General features: G+C 42.5%; 1 protein-coding gene across 2 annotated transcripts in view; it reads left to right on the forward strand.

Annotated features, from left to right (window-relative positions):
- Positions 1–14,833, forward strand: part of inpp5a (inositol polyphosphate-5-phosphatase A) — a 544,352-nt gene that overhangs the window by 492,967 nt on the left and 36,552 nt on the right. For both annotated transcript variants that reach the window (XM_078413693.1, XM_078413692.1), the window contains exon 12: positions 1,602–1,675. In XM_078413693.1, coding sequence (XP_078269819.1) covers positions 1,602–1,675 — 74 coding nt within the window. The remainder of the gene's footprint in view (positions 1–1,601; positions 1,676–14,833) is intronic.

The following is a 14,833-nucleotide window of genomic DNA, read 5'->3' on the forward strand; positions in this document are numbered from 1 at the left end:
GCACTTACAAAGAGTGATGGTCAGTAGCAGAACAGATTATTATGAGCTTTCAGTCACTTATTCACTTGCAACCCAGGTTGAGTACAAATATTGAGGCAAAGATAATGCTGTTTGTAACAATTTGAATAGCTGTTTGTTTAAAAGCTGCTAATAGCTGCATGATCAAACCTCGGGCTTCAGTAAAAGTTAAAGAGAATGTATCACAACTCTTTTAATGGGAGAATAATGCACAAGAGCTGTATTATCGGTAGAAAATGAATGTCATTAGTTTCAGACTGGTGAGATTGTATTCACTTCAGGCCATCGCAAACGAAATTGAATGTTATCCTCCAATCTAGCTCCACAAATAGTGAGAACGACCCAGTCTTCTTCCACCACCAGCCCACCACCCCTTCTCAGTAACCACAATCCACTACAGCATGCACCCCCACCCCCACCCCCCCCCCCCCCCCCCCCCCACTCGTGTTTTACGAGTCTTGCATACAATTCTGAATTGCAGGCATGAATGTTCGTTTACAGTTTAAACCTATTGAAGATTGTGCCTGCCCCGGCAGATTAGCTGCTATTCATTAACAAATGGACTTTGAGGAGATTGATAATTTGAGACTCAAATAGGTTTTCGCTAATGTGTAGGAAGGAACTACAGATGCTGGTTTACACCGAAGATAGACACAAAATGCCGGAGTAACTCAGCGGGACAGGCAGCATCTCTGGAGAGAAGGAATGGGTGACATTTTGGGTCGAGACCCTTCTTCAGACTCAAATGTCACCCATTCCTTCTCTCCAGAGATGCTGCCTGTCCCGCTGAGTTACTCTGGCATTTTGTGTCTATCTTAGGTTTGTGCTAACCCTGTTTTAATATCAAACCTAGCATTGGTTGTAGTACTGTTGTCGGTAAGACTATCGGGGTAGATTAAATGAAAAATAATGATGGGAAATGAATGAAAGGAATATTTGGGAGTGGCACTTTTGTGATCAAGCAATAACATCTAAAAATAAATATTATAATAAGGTCAACTGCACTGAACTGTCAGTGAAATGTTGACTGGCAAATTTCTAGTTTGAGTTACTCCAGCTTTTTATGTCTATCTTCTAGCAAATAACAAGTTTGTTCAATAAACGGCTAATGCACACATAGATTAAGAAGTACCCGGGTCCACGTCTAAATTGTCAGCTGGTCTCGAACAGTGCATGATAATTGCCTTCTGTCTTTGTTGGATGGCAAGGAGGAAATCAGCCAGGATTTTTCCTGGGAACAATCCTGGATTCGGTCTGGTCAGAAAACCTGCCAACACTGAGAAAGTATCTGTGGTCAGATAACAAGATGTTATCAAGAAGAAAAGAGCTTCTGGAGACAAGAAAAGGAGAGGCATTTGAAAAAAATGAAAACTATATATATATATATGTGTGTGTGTGTGTGTGTGTGTGTGTGTGTGTGTGTGTGTGTGTGTGTGTGTGTGTGTGTGTGTGTGTGTGTGTGTGTGTGTGTGTGTAGTTTTCATTTATATATATACCCATTCTATATAGATAATATATATAAATATAGTTCCATAATTATGAAGTGCTATGAATTGATTTTTTGTTAATCAATTTCTTTGCAGCTTTTAGAATTTGACAGGGAGTTTTCGGTATTTAAAGACAAGTTGAGTGAACAAGAGATTGCATTTCCACCCAGGTACTAAATTTATCTTTTCTTTATCCTGTTGCAAACATTTAAACAAATGCAATGTCCTGCATGAAATGGAAAAAAGAACCCTGAATATTTAAAGTGTATAGTTTTCTTTACAATGATGTGGTAGGTGGGTCTGTCCTTATCATCATCCTTTGCAAATGGTTTATTGGGACCAGAAATGATTAACAGGGCCACTGGCTCCCAAAGAAAACGGGGAGAAAGTGCTTTTGTGTTGTGACTTGACCTTTGACTGTGCATGTCATTTTAAATCCTGTGCGTTATTAAGGCTCTGTTGTTTTTTTTTAATCTTGCTCTCATCTTAAGGGATTTTGAAAATATGTACATGCATGTATTTCAGTAACTATTACTCGTTAACATTGAAGTATGGTGTCATATATTTCAGATGCTGAAATTAATTGGATATAATACTGAGTACTTGTATAGTGTATGTCATAAGTATAGATAACTCTAGTTTCCTGACATAGCTACAAAAAACTAAAATGACAAAACCTCAACAGCAACATCAATTAATAATGAAAACATTCAATTTTGAATGCATAGGAATTTGCTACAAAGCAAGTCTAGAGCAATGCCTTTTGTCATTTACTGAGCCATTTAGGTTTATGTTTTCCATATGGCTAGATTTTGCCTGATACACACCACTACCAATGCTCACTTGCCCGATACACAAGACTGCCAATGCTCGCTGCCTCTCCCAAGGTTTTTCTGTAGCTGCATTATCTGTTATGTTTTCATGGTATCGGCACGGTGGCGCAGTGGTAGAGTTGCTGCCTTACAGCGAATGCAGACTCAGGTTCGATCCTGACTACGGGCGCCGTCTGTACGGAGTTTGTACGTTCTCCCCGTGACCAGCATGGGTTTTCTCCGAGATCTTCGGTTTCCTCCCACACTCCAAAGACGTACAGGTACGTAGGTTAATTGGATGGGCAAATGTAAAAATTGTCCCTAGTGTGTGTAGGATAGTGTTAGTGTGCGGGGATCGCTGGGCGGCGCGGACCCGGTGGGCCGAAGGGCCTGTTTCTGCGCCTGTTTCAGCTGCAAAGAAATCTAAAACTGGAAGTCTCAATTTCACAGATATTCACCAAGATGTAGAGAAGGCCTTAATTGTTAAATCCTCAATCCTGCTCCTTGTGGTCTTTTGACAGGGTGCAATTATCAAAAAAACCTTTCTAACTGTTTACAAATCCCTCTCATTGTGGGAGGCATTTACAAAATCTTCAGTCCTGATTGATGTGTTTTCTACATTAAATTCCTGGAACCATAATTAAGATGGCAAATAAAAATGATCAAAACGTTTACTGGCACAGATCTTTTTAACCCAGATTGGCATACTGGCAATGGGTGCCCGGGTGGTTGTAAAGCTGAGAACCTTGACACATCAGTGCTTCCCCACTGCACCCAGCGTCGAGGGAGTGAAGGAGCAGGAAGGTGGTTGTATCGTGCGTGTCTCAATGTCCCACATTGCAATGCACACACCTGGATCTCAAGACAAGCTGACCCATGTGGAGGACATAACTACTGGTGTTCTGTAGAACTCACCACCAGAGGTAGATATGTTTTGGGAAAGCTCGAGCACCAAGTAATGTGAACATTAGATAGACACAAAATGCTGGATTAACTAAGCGGGCGGGACAGGCAGCATCTCTGGAGAGAAGGAATGGGTGACGTTTCGGGTCGAGACCCAAAACGTCACCATTTCCTGCTCTCCAGAGACGCTGCCTGTCCCGCTGAGTTACTCCAGCATTTTGTGTCCATCTTTGGTTTAAACCAGCATCTGTAGTTCCTTCCTACATAATTTGACCATTAAGTCTATTATGGTGCAATGTTAGTATTCATAACACCGACACAGTTGTTTCTTTCTTGACATCCACCGAAAAATATCTGATAGTATTTTTTTCAACACCCCTCAATCCTTCAGCTAAGGATTGGAGTTGGTCCGGAATCAATGATTCGCAAATGAGTTTATTTTTTGGCAAAAGGTTTCTACAATATCTAATCTCACTCTAATCAGCCAAACAGCTGGTTTATTTTCACCTCCTGTCTGTGAGCTTTCACCTCACAATGAATATAAGGGGGAAAAAAGGCCCTGTCATTTCTTTGAACAATTGGATATGCTGTTAAGAAAGGCAGAGTATGCCGAGGAAGGTAGCATTGAAACGAAGAAAAAGTACAAAGAGGATTGGGAAAGATAAATAGGACCATGGCAAGTAGTAGAAAGTTTTTGGATTGAACCAGATTGAGAGAGAGTACTCATCTTCAAAATAGTATCAGGGGATCTTCTGAGTTTAAAATCTCATCCACTGGCCTAGATATTTATTGTTAGTATAAGAAAATAACTGCAGATGCTGGTACAAATTGAAGGGTACAAAAGACCTTTCTTCAGACTGATCAAGTAGAGTAGGAGGGCAGGAGAAATCACAGAGGGGGAGCAGGGAGAGAGCATGTTGCTAAACTCTCGTCAAAGAGAGGAGGAGAACTTCTTCAAAGTGGACATACCTTGAGGAGAAATCACAGTGGAGCAACAAGTAGTATAAGAAAATAACTGCAAATGCTGGTACAAATCGATTTATTCACAAAATGCTGGAGTAACTCAGCAGGTCAGGCAGCATCTCGGGAGAGAAGGAATGGGTGACGTTTCGGGTCGAGACCCATCTTCAGTCTGAAATCAGTCTGAAGAAGGGTCTCGACCCGAAACGTCACCCATTCCTTCTCTCCCGAGATGCTGCCTGACCTGCTGAGTTACTCCAGCATTTTGTGAATAAAGATATTTATTGTTATTGTGGGAGGCATTTTTCACACGGCATTTCTTTGAAATGCTGAAATGAGTGGATCAGATGGTGCTGGGAGTAGGACAAGGTTTGTGGAGAATGCGGGGGTAGAGGACCGGTGGTCTGAGGTAGAGTCTGGGCCTCAGTCCCAGCATGCATCAGGACCCGGCAGCATGGCTTTGGATTGAGCTCCCTGTCTGGGAGCAGTTACAGTCAATAGACAAGAGGCAATAGGTGCAGGAGGAGGCCATTCGGCCCTTCGAGCCAGCACCGCCATTCAATGTGATCATGGCTGATCATTCTCAATCATATCACATAGAGACAGGTCTGCTGCCCAACTCGCCCATGCCAACCAAGTGGCCCCAGCTCACTTGCCCCTCGTTTCCCTTTCCCCTGAGTCGTCTGAAGAGGGGTCTCGACCCGAAACGTCACCCATTCCTTCTAGAGTCATAGAGTCATAGAGAGATTCAGCGTGGAAACAGGCCCTTCAGCCCAACTTGCCCATGCTGGCCAACATGTCCCAGCTACACTAGCCCCACCTGCCCATGTTTGGTCCATATCCCTCCAAACCTGTCCTATCCATGTACCTGTCCAACTGCTTCTTCAACGTTGGGATAATCCCTGCCTCAACGACCTCCTCTGGCAGCTTAATATAAGAAAATAACTGCAGATGCTGGTACAAATCGAAGGTATTTATTCACAAAATGCTGGAGTAACTCAGCAGGTCAGGCAGGATCTCAGGAGAGAAGGAATGGGCGATGTTTCGGGTCGAGACCCTTCTTCAGACTGATGTCAGGGGGGCGGGACAAAGAAAGGATATAGGTGGAGACAGGAAGATAGAGCGAGATCTGGGAAGGGGGTGGGGAAGAGAGGGACAGAGGAACTATCTAAAGTTGGAGAAGTCGTTGTTCATACCACTGGGCTGCAAGCTGCTCAGGCGAAATATGAGGTGCTGTTCCTCTGGCAGCTTGTTCCATATATCCCTCCACCCTTTGTGTGAGAAAGGTACCCCTCAGATTGCCATTAAATCTTTTCCCCTTCACCTTAAACCTATGTCCTCTGGTCCTCGATTCACATACTCTGGGCAAGACCTCTCCAGAGATGCTGCCTGTCCTGCTGAGTTACTCCAGCATTTTGTGCCCATATCCCTCTAAATCTTTTCTATCCGTGTACCTGTCCAAATGTCTTCTAATTGTGGTTAGTGTACCTTGCTCAACTACTTCATCTGGCAGGTCGTGTGTGTAAAAGATTATCCCTAAGGTTCCTATTAAATCTTTTCACTCTCGCCTTAAACCTCTAGTTCTTGATTTCCCCTACCCTGGGAAAAGGATATATTGTATGGAAAAGATTGGGGACCAGAGTCAATCACAGAGTTGGTTAGAGGTGGAGAGTGATCAGAGAGTTGGGGCCAAAAGACAAGTGTAACCAGAATATCAGACGGTCAGATATGGTTGGGTTTAAAGATTTAATATTTTTATTTGAGTAATAATACATTGCAGATGGATAAGTGATAAAAGGAAAATATCTTTAAACTACCAAATAGCAAATTACAAATAATGTGAAACATCATGCTCAAAAATATTCTGGTTATACAGTGTATCACTTTTCTGTGTGTGTACTTGTAAACCCAAGTTTATGTGTTTATTTATGTATCTGTGTGTGCACATGTAAACCCAAGTTGAGTTTTTCTTCCAGTTTTTTTATCTATATTGATTCTCTGTGCATCTCATATCTCTATATACAACACCCATATTTTACCTTTTCAAATATGTATTGATGCCTTTTGAAATTAATATTGAATCTGTTTCCATCATTCACTCAACCCTGTATTTCTGTACATGATGACTTGCTGCATCATTTTTCTCTTGTCATCTCTTTAAATATATCTTTTTCTTATCAATCATCCCGTCTCTGAAAGAAGTTTCTCCACATATCCTATTTCCAGTCTCCTCTTAACCTTAAGTATAAGAAAATAACTGCAGATGCTGGTACAAATCGATTTATTCACAAAATGCGGGAATAACTCAGCACGTCAGGCAGCATCTCGGGAGAGAAGGAATGGGTGACGTTTCGGGTCGAGACCCTTCTTCAGACCGAAGAAGGGTCTCGACCCGAAACGCCACCCATTCCTCCTCTTAACCTTACCTGTTGCAAGGATAAGGTGCCACAGGTGAGCCTGCTGAGGAAGATGAGAGCCCACGGTATCAAAGGGCAGACACTGGCATAGATAACAGGTTATCTTGCCCAGAGTATGCGAATCGAGGACCAGAGGCTGGATGGCAGAAGGCAAAAAGCGCCAATAAAGGGGGCTTTTTCTGGTTGGCTGCCAATGACTAGTGGTGTTCCACAAGGGTCGGTGCTGGGGCCGCTACTCTTCACATTGTATATTAATGATTTGGATGAGGGGATTGAAGGCTTTGTGGCAAAGTTTGCCGATGATATGAAAATAGGTGGAGGGGCAGGTAGTGCAGAGAAAGCAGGGACTTGGACAGGTTTGGGAGAGTGGGCAGAGAAGTGGCAGATGGAATATAGTGTAACAAAGTGTGGTGTCATGCATTTTGGTGGTAGGAATAAAGGCGTAGACTATTTTCTAAATGGGGAGAGAATCTAGAAATTGGAGGTGCAAAGAGACTTGGGAGTGGTGGTACAGGATACCCAAAAAGATAATCTGCAAGTCGAATCAGCGGTAAAGAAAGCAAACTCAATCCGAGCATTTATTTCAAGAGGGCTAGAATACAAAAACAGGGATGTAATGCTGAGGCTCTATAAGGCGCTGGTCAGGCCGCATTTGTAGTATTGTAAGCAATTTTGGTCACCATATCTGAGGAAGGATGTGCTAGCCCTGGAGAGGATCCAGAGAAGGTTTACAAGAATGATCCCAGGAATGAGTGGGTTAACATATGATGAGCATTTGACAGCACTGGGCCTGTACTCGCTGGAGTTTAGAAGAATGAAGGGGGACCTCATTGAAACGTACCGAGTAGGAAAAGGCTTGGATAGAATAGATGTGGAGAGGATGTTTCCACTAGTGGGATAGTCTAGGACTAGAGTTAAAGGACGTTCCTTTAGGAAGAAGCTGAGGAGAATTTTTTTGGTCAGAGGGTGGTGGATCTCTGGAATTCTTTGCCACAGAAGGCTGTGGAGGCCATCAATGGATATTTTTAAGGCAGAGATAGATAGATTTTTGATTAGTACAGGTGTCAGGGGTTTTGGGGAGAAGGCAGGAGAATGGGGTTGGTGGGAGAGATAGATCAGCCATGATTGAATGGCGGAGTAGAGTTGATGGGCCGAATGGCCTAATTCTGCTCCTATCACTTTATGACCTTATGATAAGTGACCCAGTTTCTGTAGTCTCTCCAATGAACTCATGCCAAGAAATTGGAATGGTTAATATCTGCTTTTGTGAAGAAATCTCACTTAAAAACAATTTAACTAGCATTAGATTGCTCTAGCAATCAGCTGCAGATATAATTGTGTCCATTGGAAATCTGCACTGCCATTTACTCCCAATTTTCACACGAGTTTTCACTATCAGGTACATACTTGAAAATGTTATCGTTCACCTTTTGAACACTCACTTCTCCATTAACTGCCATGAATTAGAGATTTTTGGTGTAACTTGCAAACTTCCCAGACAAACAAATGCTTTTCAATTGGTAAATCCATTCCAGATCCCATACCAGACAAATTGACCTATCTACACACCAATCGTTAACGTCATGATAGTCCACCAGTAATGAGCTGAGAAAGCCTAGATGACACCACATAATCTTTCACGTTTTCCATTGCAGAAACACCTCCACTGATCAAAACACATTAACAAATGAATGTGTGATCATTTAATGAAATGGCTTGCCACTATTGTTTAACAACTTAGGCTTTTCCTAAGGTGCGATCCAGGCGGGAGGCGCTCCTGCCAGTCCTGATGATCCTCCTGACATTTATCGCACTGGGTGACCATGGTTGTGAGTGGCTGGTTCTCATGGGGTTTAGTTTAGTTTAGAGATACAGCGCGGAAAAACAGGCCCTTCGGCCCACCCAGTCCGCACTGGCCAGTGATCCCCGCACACCAACACTATCCTACACACATTAGGGACGATTTTACATTTACACCAAGCCAATCAACCTACAAACCTGTGCGTCTTTGGAGTGTGGGAAGAAACTGAAGATCTCGGAGAAAACCCACACAGGTCACTGGGAGAGCGTACAAACTCTGTACTGACAGCACCCGTAGTCAGGATCGAACCCGGGTCTCTGGCGCTGTAAGGCAGCAACTCTGCCTCTATGGCACCGTGCTACCCTTGTGGCACTCTTCCCAATTCAAATTGTTGAATTGAATATTTTAGCATGCTTCTGAGTGGAAACCATCACAATGGGGTTTCAAATGGCTTTTTAGCCAGATTCACTCTTACTTGTGGGTGAAACTAAATGTGTGATAGCACCATGTGGAGCACTGGTTTAGCTCACCAAACCAAGGGATAATTCACATCTTGTATTCTTAGTACCATTTCAACAAATCCTTTTTTTGCCCTTTAAAGGACCTGAATTTTCTCATATCATCAAGTCCGGAATTGTTCACAATATTTTGACAACTCGAACCACTGCTTTCTTAAGTTTCAACATAATCTTAATTTTGCATTCAATATTTATATTTCTACGGTCAAGGATCCCACTTGCATTTTAACAGCTTTCTAAATCTGCCCTTGCATTGTCACAGGCATAACTACACAAAGCTCGAAGCAAAACACAAAGTGCTGGAGTAACTCAGCTGGTCAGGCAGCAGCTGAGGGGGGATGGACAGACAATGCTTTGGGTCGAGGCCCTACTTCGGACTGATTGAGTAGCGGGATAAAAGCTGGCAAAGAGAGGTGGAGGTGGGGGTGGGGCAATGCTTGGCAAGTGATAGGTGGATACAAATGAGGGGTTGTAACTCCTTATGTTCTGCATCCACCTCTGCATTTTGTCACTTAACTTACTTTGCCTCAACCCTGCATTCTACCAGAATAACACACTTTTCTGCATTAGCTTTCATCTTTCATGCATCTGCCCAATATGAAAGCCCCTCTATATCCCCAGTTCGGTTAACCATATTTCCAAGTGTCGAATCATCTGCAAATTTTGAAATCATGCCCATGATGAAGTCATTAATTTACAGTATTTAAAAGAGAGCAGTGATGCATGGCGAAATTCAGACAGGAAATACCACAACAGTCCCATCCTCACTGAATGAAGTGGAAAGAAATTGCATTAATCTAGTGGCTTCCATCCCCAGTAACATCCCAAAGCACTGCACAGCTATCAAATTACCTTTGAACTGTTGCGACTGTCATCCTAAAGGCAATTGTGGCATTAAGTTTTCACAGGCAGTAATGAGATAACTGACCAAGCACCCTGGATTTAGTGTTGCTGGTGGAGGATTACTGTTGACAGAGATACTAGAGGATTCATCTGCTGCCTTTGGCCAGTGCCCAGGAATGTTTCACATCTGCAGGGAGGAAAGAGAGGCTTTCAGTTTAATGCCGAATCATACGTCCGGCAATGCAGCGGTCTTTTGATATTAAACTGACATAGCCCTTGAGACCTTTCCTTTTCACCCAGAATATAAGAATGCTAGCAATGAGCTCAGGCTAAAGCAAATGTTAATCGAGAAATGATCGGTAGTTCATTTTAATGGGAAAATCTTGGTCCCGCCCACACTGAATTTATTGATTACAGTGATTCATAGTTATAATGGTCTCCTTCCAAAACACTCATAAATGACAAATTCATTGCAGATTCACTATGTTTACAAATAACTTAAAGACATTAGGTTAGAAAACCACGCATTTAAGTTTGCTGATGACTAATTTAGACCGCATTAAAATAGTGGAGATTGAAGCATTATCGTACAGAAACAAGTAAGTGACATGGATGGGCGGCACGGTGGCACAGCGGTAGAGTTGCTGCCTTACAGCGAACGCAGCGCCGGAGACTCAGGTTCGATCCTGACTGCGGGTGCTGTCTGTACGGAGTTTGTACATTCTCCCCGTGACCTGCGTGGGTTTTCTCCGAGATCTTCGGTTTCCTCCCACACTCCAAAGACGTACAGGATTGTAGGTTAATTGGCTGGGCAAATGTAAAAATTGTCCCTAGTGTGTGTAGGATGGTGTTAATGTGCGGAGATCGCTGGGTGGCGCGGACCCGGTGGGCCGAAGGGCCTGTTTCCGCGCTGTATCTCTAAATCTAAAAAAATCTAAAATCTAAACTTAAAGACATTAGGTTAGAAAATCACGCATTTAAGTTTGCTGATGACTAATTTAGACCTCATTGAAATAGTGGAGATTGAAGCATTATCATACAGAAACAAGTAAGTGACATGGATGGGCAAAACCATGGCGTGGATTTCAATGAAGGCAAATATGCTACTGTGGATCTAAAGATGGTAGTTGGTGAATAGTAATATAAATGGTGATAAACTAGAAGCAATGGAGGTCTAAACAACTAGTTCCTGGATTATTTAAATGTAGGTGCAAGTATAAAAAAAATCAAAAAAAGATGGAGTTTTTATCAGGAGCATTAGAGTAGAAGATATTGCATGCATTCTTGCAGTTTTAGACAAAACCTCTGATCAGATCACATCTGGAGTACTCTGCACATTCCTGGATGTCTGAGTAGTTCAGCAGTGCAGCTTGTAGAGCTGCTGCCTCACAGTGCCAGAGACCCTGGTTGAATCCTGTCCTTTTTGGTGATATCTGTGTGGAATTTGGACATTCTCCCTGTGGACCACATGGATTTCCTCCGGGTGCTTCAGTTTCCTCCCACTTCCCAAGGACATACGCGTTTGCAGGTTAATTGGCTTCTGCAAGTTGCCTCCTAGCGTGTAGAGAATGGATGCAAAGGTGGGATCACAGAGAACTAGTGAGAATGGGTAGTATAAGAAAATAACTGCAGATGCTGGTACAAATCGATTTATTCACAAAATGCTGGAGTAACTCAGCAGGTCAGGCAGCATCTCGGGAGAGAAGGAATGAGTGACGTTTCGGGTCGAGACCCTTCTTCAGTCTGAAGAAGGGTCTCGACCCGAAACGTCACCCATTCCTTCTCACCCGAGATGCTGCCTGACCTGCTGAGTTACTCCAGCATTTTGCGAATAAATAGTGAGAATGGGTGATCGATTGTCAGCGAGGATGTAGGGGGCCATTGGGCCTGTTTCCATACTATATCTTTCAATCAATTAATATTTTGACAGGTGCGCAATAGATTTAACAGAACGAGTACCTGAATTCAAATCCCTTTTAAAGGGATCTTACAGGAGCTGAGAGAGGCCCAAAATGCTGGAGTAATTCAGAGGGACAAGCAGCTTCTCTGGATAGAGGAATGGGTGGCATTTTGGGTCGAGACCCTTTTTCAGACTGAGTCGGGGAAGAGGGAGACACAGAGATAAGGAAGGGTAAGGTGTAAAAACGAGACATCAAAAGAGATGCAGCTCAAGGAAAATGTGGAATAGATCAGGTAGGAGAAGATGACAACAAAGCACACAGAGATACATTTGTAATTGGGGACAGTCAGATTGGCCGGAGAACTGGGAAGGGCAGGGAGGGATGGAGGGAGAGAGAGTGAAAGCAAAGTTACTTGAAATTAGAGAAGTCAATATTCAGAAGAAATAGTGTCAGTTGGGGACAGAAAGAAAACGTATGACACGCAGTATGTGTATGTGTCACAAGTTTAATGATGGGCTAGGATTAGTGGAACATAGGATGCAGGTGTTTAGCATTTGTTGGAGTGAGCTAATTGGCTGCAGCTTCCTTCCTTTATTTAGTAGATACTGGTAGCATAGGTGGTGAGAGCAGGTATTGAGGGGGGAGGGGAGAGGGGGAGAGAGGGGAGAGGGGGAGAGAGGGGAGAGGGGGAGAGAGGGGAGAGGGGGAGAGAGGGGAGAGGGGGAGAGAGGGGAGAGGGGGAGAGAGGGGGAGATAGGGGATAGGGGATAGGGGATAGGGGATTCTGGGACGCCAGAACCAACTGTTGCGCCTTCCCGAGGTGTCGTGGGCCGAACTCAACGAAACACCAGTGAAGCAAGGTGCCCACTTGATAGCCCCAATGATATACTTGCATCTACAGGATTAGTTTTTTTTAAGAGCTACATGATGTGTAGGTAGCTGTTTTTTTGCATACGGTGTTATTTATTCTAAGTTGGTATATTTAGTTAGATAATTGGATAATACTTTGGCTTTGAACATGTTTTCTTAGTTGAGTGCTTATCCTCGACTTGTAGCACAAGTACTTTGTGTTTTAATTGTCATGAGGAAGCCATTCAACTGAAAAATAGTTTAAATGCTGACAGTTTTAAAAGAAAATATAATATTTCTGACTGTATTCAGCTCTTGGATTTGCAAAAGAAACATTAACATAAATCAATTTATATCGAAGCATAACAAATTTTACAGGTACAAGATGCTGCAGGTGCTGGAATCTGGAGTTATCCACAAACAATCTGCTGGAGGAACTCACCAGGTCCAGTAGTATCAGTCATAAGGTCATTAGAATGAGTAGAATTAGGCCATTCGGCCCATTCAATCATGACTGATCTATCTCCCCCTCCTAACCCCATTCTCAAGCCTTCTCCCCATAACCTCTGACACCTGTACTAATCAAAAATATATCTATCTCTGCCTTAAAAATATCCATTGACAGCCTCCACGGCCTTCTGGGGCAAAGAATTTCACCGATTCTCCACCCTCTGACTAAAGAAATTCCTCCTCATCTCCTTCCTCAAATAACGTCCTTTAATTCTGAGGCTATGACCTTTAGTCCTAGACTCTCCCACTAGTGGAAACATCCTCACCACATCCACTCTATCCAATAGCCTTTCACTATTCTGTAGGTTTCCAAGAGGTCCCCCCTCATTTTTCTAAACTCCAGCAAGTACAGGCCCAGTGCTGACAAACGCTCATCGTAGGTTAACCTACTCATTCCTGGCATCATTCTTGTAATGGGTCAGGACTCTTCAACTGGGCTTGTCAGTCCTGATCCAATATCTCGACTGTCCATTTCCCTCCACGGATGTTGACTAACCCGCTGAGTTCCTCGAGCAGACTGTTCATGGGTATCACATTTTAAATCCTTCAATTTTGAATATAGGCTAATTAAGTTATTGAATTTGTTTGAAAGAAGCATCTTTGATTGAGATGTCTTAAATACGATTGAGTTTCCCATGTTCAGGCCATTCCTAATCAGTCACATGAAGAGTGTAATAATTATAAATAATGAGGTTGTTAAATCGAATCAGAGTGAGGACACACACAATTCATTTAAGTAATTAACTGTTCCTAGTTCTTCAGAACAAAATACAATAAAATAAAATAAAATAAAGGTTGTCTTTAGTAAATGCTTTTCAGATATTGACATTATTTGGAACGATTATGTGAGTTCATTATTTAATATGCACTTCTGGTAGAGCAACAAATACCAAAACCTTTTCTTAAGACTGTATCAGTATTCCAGGAGTAAGATGTATAATTAGTTTACTTTTCATTCAGCTTGTTCCCAACTGTCACAGAAGATAAATATTGCATCTTTTTTCTCTTTTGATAGTTTGATCCCAAGTTACTTTTCTGACCTGTCCACACAGACCTGCAGAGTTTCGAGCATGTCTGCTAACTTGCCAGGGCAAGCATCAAGCTAGTATCAAATTATTCTTAAACACCAAACGGTGAAGGGATAACTGTATATGATTGCTCTCTTCATCGCTGTAGTCTAGACCTGGCAAACACCCTGATGTGGGAAAGGAGCCATTCGTTTAATCGCCACGGCTGCAACTGCAATGTATTCCCCTCTGGGCACATTAGCAGTTTTAAACATAATCAATGCCTAATGGGTTCATAAATAATACAACTGAGACTTTTAACAAATTATCATTTAATTTTATGAACTGCATAAGACTAATTATTCATCACCTAATGTTTAATGTCAACCATGGCTCTTTTTCTTCCCCTTAGATTGCTTGCAACCATTGTAGAAGTTAGGCAAGATGCGCTGAATATTGGAGTAAAATTTAAACAGAAATATGATCTTTCAAATAAAATGATTTAATTGGGATCTTGATATTGTTTCGGTACACACAGACGTCTAAGTAGGTCTTTTATCATTGAAAACAATAGGCAACTTTCTGAGATATCATCACCTCTGAGACAATTTCAGCTTGTGGAAACAGATTGCACACTCGGGCAATAACACAATTGTTTTAATGTTTAAAAAAGCAAGTACATTTGATCAGCTAAAAGCAGCACCAAAATAAACTGGTCTTAGACGTTGACTGTACAATGTCACTAACATGCCTCTCAATGATAAAAGATACTTGCCAAGAGCAAATTTGGAGGACGTTGCTTTGTGA

This window comes from Rhinoraja longicauda, chromosome 16 (assembly GCF_053455715.1).
Source record: "Rhinoraja longicauda isolate Sanriku21f chromosome 16, sRhiLon1.1, whole genome shotgun sequence".
NCBI lineage: Eukaryota > Metazoa > Chordata > Chondrichthyes > Rajiformes > Arhynchobatidae > Rhinoraja > Rhinoraja longicauda.